Here is a 15,634-nt window from a genome sequence, read left to right on the forward strand (position 1 = left end):
AAACAAATAGAGCGAACAAAGCCAAACACACCCAGAAGTTCCCTCCCTCACTTTGAAAAATCTGGTTTCCTGATTGGTCCTCTGGTCAGGTGTTTGGTTTCCTTTGTTAACCCTTTACAGGTAAAAGAAACATTAACCCTTAGCTATCTGTTTATGACAGGGGCAAGCAGGAAGGAAATGGTCACTCAAAGGTATATCTCTGAGTGCAGTGTCTCCCAGGGCTGCTTCTGGAGTCGTACTGCTTATATACCAGCCCTTGCTCAGAGCTGTAATTAAAGCCTCAATCTAGCTCTAAAGCAATGAAAAAAAAATGTAAAATAGTATTGTATCAGATTATATTGTACTTACCTTTGTAGTCTCTTTCCTCTTCCTTTTTGCTTTTCTTCACCCAATAAAAAGTTTAATAAAAAATAATAAATACTGAACTGGAAATGGAAAGGTCTGTCCAAACCAATCGATCTGCATATTGTGAAGCAAAAGCCAGAGGAAGAGGGTGAAAGCATTTGCCTCTCTTTCCAATCTTTCTGAATATAAAATTCAAGCCAAATTTGATGTCTGGTCATAGACTGTTAAACAAAATTATTTGGCTCCATTGAGTAAATTCTCAAACTGTTTCACTGCCGTATTGTATTACATACAAACCCTGTAAACAAATAACAGAAGAATTCATGGATACTGTATTGTCTAGCACCACTTAAAAATATGCATTTATATTTGTTGTTTATTTACCTATTCTGACTTTTTTGTATACCTGTTTTAGTCTTTTAATTTACAATGCAACCTGATTAGCTTTGGATGCTGTTGGATATTTACTGTCTCAAAAGACTCTATATTTTTAGACAAAATAGAAGCACAATATATTGGTGAAGCCTCTATAATGTTGTCTTTTTCGAATCGTTATTTTCATGACATTGTTAAGACTAGGCACTGCAGTTAACTGAGTCAGTGTTCTCATTTAGCTTTTCTAGCCTGTGATTAAATGGGAGTTGCTGCTTGTTGTAATATGAGTTGGCTGACAAAAGCTAAATCTGTCACAGGTGCTACAATTTGTACATCAGGAAATTTGCTTTTCAAACACTAATTATTTCCATAGTATCTTACTTTACACAAAGCACAGATAACACAGTCAGCAAAATTTCCTCAGTTTTATCATTGTGCTGTAAATTAGGGTTTGTCTCCTCCCATTTTATAAAGTGTAGATGATGGAACTTCTAAAGCAGGAAACCCTTTGATTTTATAAGGTTTTTCTTGCTTTATTCTCCCAATCCAAGTGCGGAAGACTTAGTTTGTTCCAATAATAATTTCTGAATTTCAAATCTATGATTGCCTTTGTATTCTGTAGGGAGATAGTAAGGCATGAATCTGATAGGGTAGCCTAGAGCTTAACAGATAAAAATGAAAACATTTTGTGCCAGGTAAGGTCCAAGCCTAACTCAGAGATATATTTAAAAATTAATATGGGGAATTATCTTTATTTGGTAAGAGACTATAGGGTATACCTCTGACCTCAAGTACACATCATTTTTATATTTGGCAGCCTCTCCTGTGCAGAGGCTTGGAACTGAAGAGCTGTTATGGGCTAGTCCTCATTCCTTTGGGAGGATGGCTCTTCCTACTTTTCAGCCTTTTTGTTACTGAAGGGTAAACGTGGATAATGAGTCACTGCAACTGTGGCTGAAAAAACAGAAAACTTCAGTTTACTGCCGTATCAGATACTCTCAGGTTACGTGCTCACAAAGACATATTCTTCCTCTATAAGCACCCCTTTTACGTGATATGCACATTTTCTTTTGCTTCCCATGGTGTAAAAGCTTTTTAGGATAGCATGCTAGCGCCTGTGTTGACAATATTATCTATTTCTGCATTTAATCGTAAGAGAAAACACCTGTCCACGAGAGCCCACTAGATATGAGGAAATGGCTCCAATGGGCTATTTCTTGGTTAAATATTTTATAAAAGATCTAGCTGTCATCAGAGTGTGTGGGTCCTTGACATTAGCCACAGAATGACCTGCTAAAATAAACAGTAGAGCTTTATTTTAGAAATTTGCCTCTTTCATTTCCATGAATTGCCTGGAAACAGATGCTGAGATTATACAAATGTTTAAAAAGTAAATCGGAAATACTAATCTTGATGAATTACTTAGAAAAGGTAAAACTCTGAATTCTGTATGAGAGCTTACTAGGGAATTTGTTTGTTGGTTTGTTTTTCCATTGGAATTTATTTAATCTTCTATTCTTAATATATTGTAAACTGTCTCAAGAAAATGTTTATTGACTCCCTGAGGATGAGCATATTGTATATTGCTAGATTTCTAACAAACAAAAATATTTATGTAATTTAACTTATACTAGCAGTGATTCACAGCTGTAATTATTTGGCCTGTGTACAGTAACTTCTGACTTGTATTTTTTGTTTTATTTTTTGTAGGACTATTTGACAATTCACAAGTATGGCAATGCAGCCAGAAATGATCTCTGGAATACCCTGTCAGAGGTAAAGTGCAATATAGCCTAATACACTGAGAGAAACGCAGGAAGCCATAGTGGTGTTTTTATGCCAAGGTTGGAAGAGAATAGTGCATATTGAAATGCCTAAGTCCAAGAACACATTTAAAAACTAATGCTAAGAAGTACTGTTTGGGTTCACAGAAAGCGGCAACCAAAAAAAACATGTTTTCAGTTGTTTGTGTTATAGCACTGACACCAAATAAAGGGAAGGCCTGCTCTCATTGACTTCAGTGGGAGCAGGATAAGTTCTGTAAGTATGAAAGAGCAGGAAAATGCTGTGCTTTGGCATTTATATTGAATAGGCTTTTGATATGTAAATATTCATGATTTGTCTGAAAGACAGACCTTGTAAAGGCTTAAAGCTGGGCATTGTATTTTCTGGTGTCAGCTGTTATTATTTAATGTCCTTAGACCAGCTGCAGGTGGTTACAAGGATACTGAAAGCCACCCTTGCTTCTTCTGTACAGTTTTTTACTTTTTCTTTTCCTTACCTTATGTTAAAGCCTTTGGGGCAAATTCTCAGTGATTTACACTCAGAAGTGCATTCTAGTCAAAGAACAGCAGAACTCATAGCAAACGTACAGGCACAGGATTGTGACTGCATTCTTGGCCATAAGCAACTACTGTCACATTGGATATGTCAAACTTGTTAATGGTGGGAATTAAAATTCTGTGTTCCCCTACCTATCAGCATATTTGTTGTCTTCCTTTACATTCTCGAGATGTCTCACATGCAGACTGAGTTCCAAAGGGTTCTTCCTGGGATTTGCTTGGATTCACTAAAGGTCACTCAGTTCCTGTTCCAGCATTGGCAGGAAGTTTGAGGCATTCCTTGGTTGCAGAGAAAGCTGCCTCTGTCCATCCTTCACTTGCTTGCAGTCTTTCTTCCCGTGAGGTGTGAGCCTCCCACTTCTGTCAGGTTTACGTATTCCAGCTGAAATCCCACCCAATTTAATTCTACCTATTTAAAACTGTATTTTTTCTAGAGTTTCTGTATTTATCTAGAATGAGGTATTCCTGTATTTGCTGCAAGATTTATACAGTTTGCAGGTTTGGGGAAGGTCTGCATATGCACAGCTTAGCTTTGGACATAAGTATCCAGATTTTCCAGTGAGTGGTAATTTTGGATGCCTAGCGTGAGACACATTAAAGGGGATGATTTTCAGAGGACAGATGTTCAGCACTTTCTGACATCAGACCTTTCTAAAGTGTCTCAAGATGGGCACCCAAGATCAATAATCCCAAGAGAAAATCTTCATCAGTGTATCCAACTCCTTTTTTAGCCTTTCTGATCATGGAAATCAGTTGCATATGGCCATCTACAGTCTTTGTGAATACCAGAAATGTGGGGAAGCAGGTTGAAGCTCCACTCCTTTTAGATATAGGTGAGATTTTCAGAAGTGCCTGAATGACATAGGAGTACAAATCCCAATGAAAATCATTGGAACTTGTGCTTCTAAGTCACTTAGGTGCTTTTGAATATCCCAACCTGTCACTGTGTTTGCATTTGCTAACTTGCCACATGAGTATTTATCGCTTTCAGTTCTTATAGCTGTTTTATTTCGATATGCAAGATCAAATGTCTAACTCTTGCCTAGAAAGAAGGCTTCTCCTTGATTGATTTTTTTTTTTTACCATTTATATCCTGTATTTATGCATGGAAAGCACCTGTGCGTATAGATGCTTAATTCCTATTTAAACAGCTAGACAATTAATGGTCCTCTAGTTTAAAAAGTAAATGGTATTATGTGTTAGTAGTATTGCATCAATATACTAAACCAAAACTTTTTTTTTTGAAGGCTCTAAAAAAGGTTGGAAAATTTGTAAATATCCAAGAGGTAATGGCTCAGTGGACGCTACAGATGGGTTACCCTGTTATCACCATCATGAGAAATGAAACTGCAGACAATATAGTAGTAATCTCCCAAGAGCACTTTATTTATGACATTGATGCTAAAACCACAGATCCTGATCTTAGAAACAACAGGTACATGTATTTCTCAATAAATATTTCTACTAGAAGTTGTAGTTGTTTAGCTGCTGCATGCCAGTATTTTAAAGCAGAAGTCCCTGGCAAAGTCACTTAGCTTTGCCTAGAATCAATGGCATAATATGGCCCTAACATTTGAATTTTATTAAAGATTATTCTTGTAAAAAGGATTAGAATTATATTAGCGTAATAAATAACAAAAGCTTTTTATATGCACGTTTGCATCTTTAGTGCTCTCTCTGGCTTTTGTCAATCTAGGGTACACATCTATTCCATTGCCTCTACTTTTGGTTTTGTGGCACTCAGCGAAATGCACCAGCATGTGCCTAGATCCTTCTGATATTGCATACTTGAGAGTGGCTTTCAAATATCAGCAGGAGTATTCTCTTATTTTGACTGAAAATTTTAATCAGCAGTCTTACAACAGCTTACATCAGCTTGTACTGATGCTCCCGATAGTCTGGTCATGTGTTAAGGAAAAACTAGACAACTAAAGATGAACTTCTCATATGGTAGCCCCTGAAAAAGGAGAAGCCTTTGGAAGTGCTTAAAACACAGATACTGGGTATTTAAAAAAATACAGAGCTCACTGTCAGCATATTAGGTAAGGGGAAGGCATAGTTGACTCTAAGGGCTTGTGTAGATAAACAGTTAGTGCATGGCAAACTGGGGAGTAAATCTATAGTGCACTAGCCTGCCACACCCTAATTGTCTGTGTGAACCCTGCTGCTATTCACTAAAAGTTCCCTAGTGTGTTTTGATCTATTCCTCTGTTAACTGGGAGTAGGTCATTGTGCACCAGGGAATATTCAGTATGCAGTAGCAGAGTTCTCATGGAAGTGTGTGGCACACTAACATACTGTGTATTTGCACTCCAGCTTGCCATGCACTAGTGGGTTGTCTAGACAAGCCCAATGTAACTTTTATGCCTCCCCTGATCTTGGATGCAAACTAGACCTCAGGGCAAGTTAGAGCAGCCACATAGCTGCTATAACTTACAATACCTAGAACAGTCCCTTAGGGATTAGTCTTTCAGCTGGGATTGCTAGAGCACTTAGCTCTCTGGCCCCACCCCTAGTAGCTTGCATCATACACACTTCCCAGAATGTTTCCTCCCTGTTCCAAGCTAGTTCCAAGACAGTCCTTGCACTATTAGTGCCAAAGAGGGCTGAAGTTAGCTGACTATGCTGGCTTTATACCAGCCCAGGATTTCCAGACATTTCCTAGTTAAGGTCTCTTTAAGGTTGCTTTTCTGGGGCCAGGACCTGTCTGATCAAATTGAAAGCAAACTCAAAACTATCTGCTAGGGTTGATGTGTACAGGTCTGCTATTTAGTCTAAAAGCTGCTGTCTTCACCTCTCTTGTTGAATGCACAAGGTCATTCTCTGAATCTTGACTTGTCACAAGGAGGACAATAGAAGTCATCAAAAGGTAAAACTAGGTGCAGATGTTCACTTGACATGTTTGGGTTTTATGGAACAATTTTCCTGTAAGAAAGTTTGTATTTAAAAAAAAAAACATTACACTGTAAATTTATTCTCCATTGTTTCATGTGCCATGGATGTTGTGGAACTCCTACCTAAATATGGTACATGTCAATTGTTATTTCATTGGCTATAGTGTTAGCTCCCCAGTGGGAGCTAAATTTAAGTGTATGCTTAATACTTTGTTGACACAAACCCTATATTTGTTCAAGAACAAGAAAGATGAAAAAGTATATAGTGTGGCTGGAAAGTGTCTGTGCCTCATAGTTCAGTATTACTCTTCCAAGAACAATTTGGGCTAGTCTATATTAACTCTGTAAGTCAGTCTAAGTTATGCTATTTCAGTTACATAAATTAGGTTGACTTACAGTGGTATCTACACCACACTCTCCCGTCGACATAGCTACCACTTCTCGGGAAGGTGGAGTGCAGATGTTGATGGGAGAGCACTCTCCCATCAACTTATCATGTCTTCACCAGACACACTAAATCAGCACAAGGAGCAATGGTCTCAAGTTGCAGTGGGAGAGGTTTAGGTTGGATATTAGGAAACATTTTCACTAGGAGGATGGTGAAGCAGTGGAATGGGGTACCTAGGGAGGTGATGAAATCTCCTTCCTTAGAGGTTTTTAAGGTCAGGCTTGACAAAACCCTGGCTGGGAGGATTTAGTTGGGAATTGGTCCTGCTTCGATCCGGGGATTGGACTAGATGACCTCCTGAGGTCCCTTCCAACCCTGATATTCTATGATTCTATGACACCACTGCATTGATAGCCGGTATTGTAGGTGTGGCCTTTACCTAGATATCATATTTATTTGTGTAGTGGTTTTTGTGTCATGGAACACTATATATATAATTATGTATGTATTTATACATGTATACGTGTGTGTGTGTGTGTACATCCGCAGATAATGTGAGTGAATTTTATTACTCAGGAAAACAGTGTTTAGATAACTTAAAACAAGTATAGTACTGAAAGCATTTTGCAAACTTTCCCATTCATGTTTGTCAGTGCATCTCAGTTTTAATTTCAGTAACTCTGCTACTCCAGTCTATGAGCAAAGGCTACCAGCCATGTAGTGATTTTGTGTGGATGTGGATAGCTGAGGGTTAAAATTAGACCATTAATACGCTTACTTTCATTTGTGACCTAAATTCAGTTTTGAACTCAAATTGCTGAAGGCTGGTGCACTAACTCTCTTTACACCTCCTTGCCTCTCCCCTGAGAGAATAGGCTTTGTGGTGAGTAAGTACTTGATGTTTGGATCCTTTTTTTTTATTTCTTCTCTCTACCCCCTCTCCCTGCTCCAGGGTGAGTGTGGGGTGGGCTCAGCACACTCTTCCTCCCCCAAGAATTTTCTGCAGCTGCTTATGAAGACAAAGGCTAGCCACACTTCCCCAGAGCTCTGGGAGGTTAAGATCTCTGTCTGGGGCCCAGCTCCAGGTCCATTGACTCTCCTTTGCTTTAAAAAGACTTATTTTAGAATAGGTCTGGCCAGATGTATTTTGATAAATAAAAGAGAGAGCTGAAATATTTAAGAACCACAGTTTTGTAAAAATGTCTTTTCTGCTCTCTATGCGAAAGCACTTGGGTCATAATTACTTATTTAAGATGCAGTATAAAACACCACACTTAATTTTTTTCTCTAAAAACATATGCAGAACAATACAAAGCAACAAGCTGCGTTTCCAGGGGACTCAATGGCAGAGTGAATACTCTTGATACCCCTGAAAGTGATTTTGCTTGAGTGCTGCCTAATCCAATACAGATGAGAATTTTTAAATTTTTGTTGTCGATAAGAAGTAGAGTGTATATGTTTGTTTTTCCTAGTCTAACACAAGACTCCACATACATACTATAATTAGAAGGGGGGAAAAGCTGTATTTTAGGGGCCAGATATTCAACATGTGACTTCTTTGTGTGCATACAATTTGATTTATGCAATTTTAAGCACTATCACTGTGCTTAAACACTATAGAATTCATACAATCCTGTTTCTATGCACAAATGAACATGGATTTTACTGGACACATAGCCCTGGAAGATATTTTATGTGGGAAATATTGAGAGAAAATAAGAAATTACAGACTCCTATTCCGGGGGAATGCCACAGTATACAGGCCCCAGTCAAAGTCCATTGAAGTCAATGGAAGTCTATTGATTTCAATGGGGTTTGGTCAGACCCATAATGATATGACAGATAATGTTCTAATTTGAAGCTTTCCTAGGAAAAGTCCATAACTCTTACTTTATGGTGCACAGGGCAGATTCTGCCCTTGAATGAGTACACAAAACTTCCACTGACTCAGAGTCATGTCTGCATATCTGAGGACAGAACATGTCCTGGCATTACAGGACTGCACAAAATGAAGAGATACTCCATATGACAGGGTTCAGTGGGTTTTCCTCATGACAGAGAGAACCATAATTTCAAGGCACTGAGAAGATAGCTAGAATAATCCATCACTACAGGAATGATTCACAGGTTTGACAAAAAAAAATATGAAAAATAATCTGTTGTCTAGAAAATGAGCTAATCAATTCCGATAAAATCTATAAACCATTTTGGTTCCATATTGAAGGGGAGGCACAAACATGAAGCTCTCAAATATGGAGAGTTTTTTTTCTTTTGAAAATACACAGAATTTGTCTCTTTAAAAATAGATAAGTAACTTCTTTACATTTAAAAAATATATTTGCTACTTTCTGACTGAGATGAAGGGCCAGGAGCTATTCAGCCACAGTTCGTGTCCCAGCGGGAATTCCTGGTGTCACTGCAAATGTGCAGTGTTTTCTGCAGCATGGGCACAGTTTTGATAATTCATATTTATTGTTTCATCATACATTATGGAAAGGGGAAATGCTTCTTACCACCTCAGAAGAATATAGAAGGCCCTAAACATAGTAAAACCACCATAGTTTCACTGGCTGTGCGGAAGGATGTATGTCACACAAGGGGACCCTACACTCCATATGTGCTGCAAAGTTTGGCTCCATGGTGCCTCTCTCTGTGGGGGTCCTGGGGAAGGTTAGTGGCCTGGCCTGGTTAGGGAGGCAACCAACAGACCCAACACTTTGCAGATTCACAGGTCCAACATCATTTATGCCCCATGTGAACTAGAGAGTAGCTAAGTAGCCACTCCACTTCAAACTGTCTGGTTGATTGGGGGATTTATTTCTCATTGAACCTCCTCTCAACTCCCTGCACAAAACTCATTTATTCAAGATTTGCAAGAAAGGGTAGCGCTTGCCCCTTTAATAATGAGAAGTAAAATAATAAAAAACATTGCCAGGTGTAGCCCCATTTGTTATTTGTATGACACTTTGGGTGTATGTACACATCAATACAGTTTTCCTTTACTAAATTGTTTGCCTGTTGTAGACAACAACTGCCCTACTTCGAGAATAAAGGTTAAACTCACCCACTTTCCCATCTCTCTTTTGAGAGGAGCTCAAAAGATTGTTTTCTTTTTATGTCTTTCACCTTTATAGTATATGGCATATTAAGCACACGTTATAGTTGCGATTGCACATAAGTTTCTTGTCACCGAAGGGCCTGATTCTGCCACTCTTGCTTACATTGATTACTACCATGGGCATTCAGCATGAATAAGAGTGGCAGAATTGAATTCTGAAGTAGTGGGATGTTATTGTATTCTGTATGGTATGCAAGAAATGAACAATATAGGATAAAAAAAAATCAAAACTACTGCATATATGTACAAATATCTAAAAAACTTTAAAAGTTTCTTTATTGGGTAAAGGGCTCTATCCTGGCTGCTCCAGCTGACATGAAAAACGGTGCAGGGAGCCCCTTCCCACTACTTGTACACTCATGTTCACTAGGGAACAAACATAATGTCAGTGATTGTGCTCTTCCTGAGGCAATCCACATACCAGCTGCTTGTCAGGAGCCAGCACTATGTGGAGTGCGTGCTACATGTCTAACTAATAGATACAAGAGCTGCTTGTAATAGTGTTCCCAAACATCCTCTCAGACCCATGCAGGCAGAATGCCTTTGGCCATTGCCACTAATTTGCCCAGTGCACACTCTGCCCAATATATCGCTTTCCCTCTTAAAGGCACAGAAGTCTCCTCAGCATTTTGTATCACTTTTGTCTGTAGAAGTTCTTTTTTACATGTTACATTATGGAATCAGAATATAAAATGCCCTTACAGTCTGCTAATGTGTGTTCCTGCATTGATGTTACTTTTCAGCATGATTGCTGCTGTGAGCAATGATGTCAGAAATGCCAGTTTTAATTTAACCTGTGATTTCCAAATGCATTTCACGTTTTACACTTGGATTGTTTCCCACCATAGAAACTTTCAGCATACTCTGATGTGCAGTGTGGCTACAACTGTTAATGTTGTAGTGTGCTAAATACTAAAGAGGATAAAATTGGTATATTGTGTTATGACTTTCTACACAGTGACTGCAGTCCCACACACTTAGAGAAGTTGGGCTGACAATAAAAAGTTTCTGCTTTTTTTTTATTGTTATTATTGCTGTGGGCTATGTTGCTTTCCACATGTTTTCATGTACTAATTCTCAGGAATTATTGGGCACAGCTATGTTAATTAACCCACATATTCCTGATTTTAAAAAAAATCATGGAGGGAGAGATTAGTCTGCTTGTGTGCATAGAGATATGTTATAATTTCAAATGGGGTAAGTATGGAGTCAGGTGGGTAGTGTTCGTGGGGTGGAGCAGAACAGTAAGGGAGGAGGAATTGGTAAGGATGGGTAGCTGTTTTAGGGAATGGGAATAGGTCCTGGAAGCTGGTGTAGAGCATTATAGATGTGGGAGCCAGATAGTGGGACTCAGTCAGGAGATGAATGGTATGGCTGGCACTGCTGCAGTGGTTGTTGTCTGAATGGAGGTGCATGCTGCTCTCTGTAATCAAAGGGTGGTGAGTGATTCAGTGGTCCAAAAAAGAATGGAATTCCTTTGATATATGACTGATCCCTTGAAATTCGAGGATTCTTGTCTTCCATTGAATGATAGAGAATTATCGCTGGTGGATCTGCAGGTGACTAATGAGATTGATCCGGGATCCATAGATCTTGTCACTGTTGGGGCAAACTTTTCTCAGTGGAAAGGGCAGATCATGTTGAGTTGCGCTGTGGTGTGTTCTTTCCTTCTTTCTTTGGATCTCAAAATACTGGGATCCTTGCCACTCTGTCTCCATTTTGGTCAATTGAGGGCTTGGGTTTCCCATGAGTATATGTCAATATTGCACTTCTTCATATTGGCTTTAAGGGTGTCTTTGAAGCACATTTTTTGCCCACTCCTTGTCTTATTGACCATGGCACAGTTGTGAGAGCATTACCTGCTTTGGGAGTCAATTGTCTGGCATTTGAAGAATATGATCAGCCCAACAGAGTTGGTGATGTCTGAGCATAGCTTCAGTGTTGGAGTTTTGGCTTGGGACAGAACATTGATGTTGGTGTCCTGGTCATCCCCTTTGATTCAGATGATTTTGCGGAGGCACTGTTGGTGGTATCATTCATGAACCTTTAAGTGTCTACCTTATGTGACCCAGGTTTTGGCACCACATAGAACAGTAGGGATAACAACAGACTGGTACACAAGAAGCTAGGTTTGATTCTTGATATCACAATCTTTGAAGACACATTTTCTCAGTCCAAAAACTGCATAGGTGCATTGGAGGCAGTGTTGAATTTCCTTGTCAATGTCAGCTGTCTGCGACAGATAGCTGCTGAAGTAAAGCCAAACCTCTTATGTTTGGGGGGCGGGTCTCATGTTGCCCTGTAAAGCCATTTATTCTGGAGCTTGAAGCTGGGGCCCACTGTTTTCGTCACTGAGATTTGCCTTCCTCCTCATTTGAGACGGCTGTCTGCTCTCATGCCTTGCTCAGTGTCTGGACCTCCCATTGTTCTAGCACAAAATCGTCATCTTCTGGTAACCACTTGAGATTTACACCTTTGTGGGCACCTGAGCTAGCGGACTGCGAGGTTGATGTTCCTGGCTGACAGGAGGGGCCTTCCCTACCATCTTCTGCCCCTTACCTTGGCCCATGAGCCCTCTCATTTCCAGGATCAGGCTGGTTTCCACTATGGGGCCTCTGCTCCACCATTTCAGGACCTCCCCAAAATATTTCCAGTCTCATCCTAATAACACAAGGTAGGCGAAGGTAGCTGATAGCCCCATCCAGCTGGTGTGGTGCGGTACCCTACCATCAGCTTCACTTCCATCACGGGGTAAAGTTGTACAGCCCCATGTGTGCTTTGGAGGTGGAGGGGAGCGCCCAACATGTTGGGAGACTGTACTACATTTTCTGGTATGATTGTTTGGCTGCAGCCAAAGTCTATCAGGCCTGTGACCTCCAATCCACTGACCCATACTGAGATAAGCATCTTGGCTTGGCTCCGTCTGTGAGCCCTGGAGCAGGCCTTCCATGCCTATCCATAGCGTAAGAAGCATCCCTGCCTAAAATGTCCTTTCTGTCCACACTCTAAACAGTTCCCTCTCAGTTTGCGGTTGGCTGTCCCTCATCTGGGGCTGTGGGGGTTCCTAGTGGACATACCCCCCCTTCTTGGGAGTGTGGCTCCCAAATGGGTGACCTGTAGAAGAGTGGCTGGCTTGGGAACCCTTGGCCTCCTCTCCTAGCCTGACCTCTGCTAGAGGTTGGTGTCCAGAGTTCAGCCCCAGGCCTACGTGTCAGAGAGATGGACTCTCAGCTGCCACATAATTCTCCATCAGGGTTATGGCCTCCACCAATATCACTGGTCTATGGTGCTTCACCCATTTTCTCCTGCCATCTGAGAGAACCTGGACAAACGGCTCCAGCACAATAGCTTCTGCTACTTGTACTCTGGTCCACTTCTCGGGATCCAGCCAGCCCAACACAGGTGTTGTATCATCAGGCTGGGCTCCCAGTGGGTCCATTTTCTTCCAGAATTGTTCATGGAATGTGTCAGGGTTGATATCCTTGTAGTCCAGAATAATTGCTTTTACCTTAATGTACTCTAGCATCTCTATGGGATCTAGATCCCTGTAGGCTGCTTGGGTGAATCCTTTCAAATATGAAACGATGAGGATGGCCTAGTATTCCTGCAGCCAGCATGCTGTGGTGGCCACCCACTCGAAGGTGACCAAGTAGGCTGCTGGGTTGTCTCTGGGACCCATTTTCACAAGCCTGATGGACAGCCAAGCAGAGGGAACATCATCTGAGGTTCTGTGCCACCACATTAGATGCCCCCTTGGGCCTCCAGAGTGTTGCTACCTGCTGGATTAGGCATTCCTTTTGCTTCTGATGCTTTGCCGCCAGCTCGTGGAGTAGTTCCTGCTGCTGTAGTTGGGCCACTTGCTGTTGCTGTGGAGCAGCTATCTGTTGCCGTAGCTGACCCTGTTGCTGCTGTTGCTGAGCTACCTGCTGCTGTTGGCTCTCTACTGTCCATTTAAGCAGCTTTTCTGTATCCATTATCTCCCTTGAGCTGCTTTTGTTGGTAGATCTGTCTTTCTATCGGGACTGGGTTGATGCCCTCATTCACCACCGGTTGTCAGGGGAGTTGGTGTCTGAGCCCAGCAATATCACCTAGCTGCAAGAATCTGTGGCAGTACTGCCCAGAGGCAAGAGTCTGCGGCTGGTGGTCGAGGAAGCTGGGCCCTCCCTGTTCCACCAGATTCCAACCCACGGCCCTGTGACTGACTGGTCAGATATGCGGCCTGGGGTGTGGATGCTCCTTGGTCCGCTCCCTCCCGCGGCTTCTTCCCCCTCCAAAGCCACAACAAGCACTGGCTCTGAAATGATGGGGGGATTCTTACTTGCAGTAATCTGCAGGCTTTTCTTTCACTTGCGGACCTCTGTTCCTGGTCTCCATGAGGGCCTTCGGTGGACCTGCAGTAGGGTCAGGTCCAGAGGGTGTGGAGCCCCTTAGGCCTCCCTGCAGCAGCCACCTGTGGGGCTACTCTCTTGATCTATCCAATCTGATTGAGCTGGGCCGCACCCTTTTGAGCCCTGCCCCCATTGTGAGCATGCCCAGAAGCTACAGCTGGGTGGGTCCTTCTGGTTCAGAGCAGCTCGTTAACACTTGATTCTCTGGTGTGGGACTTCTACACCCCATCACAGGGACCAGGAACTAGTCAGATAATATGGAAGTTCAGATAATAGAGCAGAGACTCCTGACCAGACTCTCAATAAAATCCACATCCCCCATGCTATTTGGATAATCAGGAATGTACTTCATGGAGATGATGTAAAGCTTAGATAATTAGGATCTTAAAATTCTTGACAAAGATGGATATATATTACTATCTCCATTGAACAGGTCCAGGATCTGAAGCACAGAGAGGTGAAAACTGACATTCTCAGCAGTGGCATTTGATTTTGGATGCTGCTGTTTCAGCAATCCCAATTTGGGACAGCATGAGCTTACTGTCCAGAGATGCCAGGCAGCCATAGCTTCATCTGAGGTCATGTGGAGCTGTAGATGCACAATTCTTCAATCAGCCTGGTGCTGTCTCGCATTGGAGACCCAACATTGAGAACCCCAAATCAGTCACCATTCTTGAAAATTTGAAAGCTGGTGATTTTCCCAGGTTCATACAATGAGTTGGCAGCGGAGCTGGGAACTCAGTCAAGTTCTTCCCCCACAATCCATTGCTTTAATTACTATTCCCTCCTTTTACTACTAGTATGCTTGCATTTTATGTGTTCATTTATAATCTCCAATCCTTTTCAAAATACCGTTAAACTTAAGTTCAGTAATTCCCTGTTGGAGAGAATACCACAGATTTCTACCTGCTGCCATTCTATTTAATTGTCCCCTTATTCTTCTGTTGTTAGGCTAGAGGAAAAAATTGACTGCGTTTTCATAGACCATTTAAGTTTTTGTGTACCTCTGTCATGTCATCTCGTACTTCCTTTCTTTCAAATTTAAGAAATCAAAGATTTTAAATCTTTCTTATTTCTGAGTCCCTCCAATCTCTTGTCACTTTAGTTGTTCTTTTTAGATCTTTTGAAGTTCAGGAATATCCTTTTTAAAGAAGGCAACCAACAGTGAAAGCAGTACATTAGATGCAGATCATTGATTTACGTGAGGCAATTGTATTAATTACAATGCTCTCATCAATGCAGTCTAGAATCCTATGCCCCTGAATAGCGAGCAGTCATATTCATTGAACTATCTATTATGATTAGGGATGAGCGAATTTGTTTAACTAATTCTGAACTCACTCAAACTTTCAAGACTTTGAAAGCTGTGGCAATCTGCTAAAGGGGCAGAGAGATACAGAGAGAAAAAAATCCAATGAAATTTAAAGACCATAAAAAAAAATCCGAAATGATTAGGCTTGGCAGAATTCAATTTTTATTGTTTTATAATTTTGATGCATAATATTGATGTTTATTTGTGAGCATTTTTCAGATTTTTGTCAATTTAATTTTTCAGTTATGCAAAATTATGGGTTTTAAGCATCTTCTTCAATTTGTATCCGTTTTAAATTTTCACAGTTGCATAAAATTATGGAGAGAGGATCAGACAATGCAAGGGGGTCATACAGTAATGATTTAATGACAGTAGTCATTGAGATTCAAAAAGTTAAAGCTTTGTAACCATTAAAACACAAATTGTCAACATCACATGTCAAAAATATACAAGGTAAATATCTTTAAATCAA

The 15,634-nt window shown here is 40.9% G+C and overlaps 1 protein-coding gene across 1 annotated transcript in view; it reads left to right on the forward strand.

Moving 5' to 3' along the window:
• The window catches only part of TRHDE (thyrotropin releasing hormone degrading enzyme), a 327,679-nt gene that overhangs the window by 228,639 nt on the left and 83,406 nt on the right, over positions 1-15,634 (forward strand). The window contains exons 8-9 of the mRNA XM_032767020.2: positions 2,431-2,496; positions 4,310-4,497. Of these exons, the coding sequence (XP_032622911.1) occupies positions 2,431-2,496; positions 4,310-4,497 (254 nt within the window). The remainder of the gene's footprint in view (positions 1-2,430; positions 2,497-4,309; positions 4,498-15,634) is intronic.

Source organism: Chelonoidis abingdonii, chromosome 1 (assembly GCF_003597395.2).
Source record: "Chelonoidis abingdonii isolate Lonesome George chromosome 1, CheloAbing_2.0, whole genome shotgun sequence".
NCBI lineage: Eukaryota > Metazoa > Chordata > Testudines > Testudinidae > Chelonoidis > Chelonoidis abingdonii.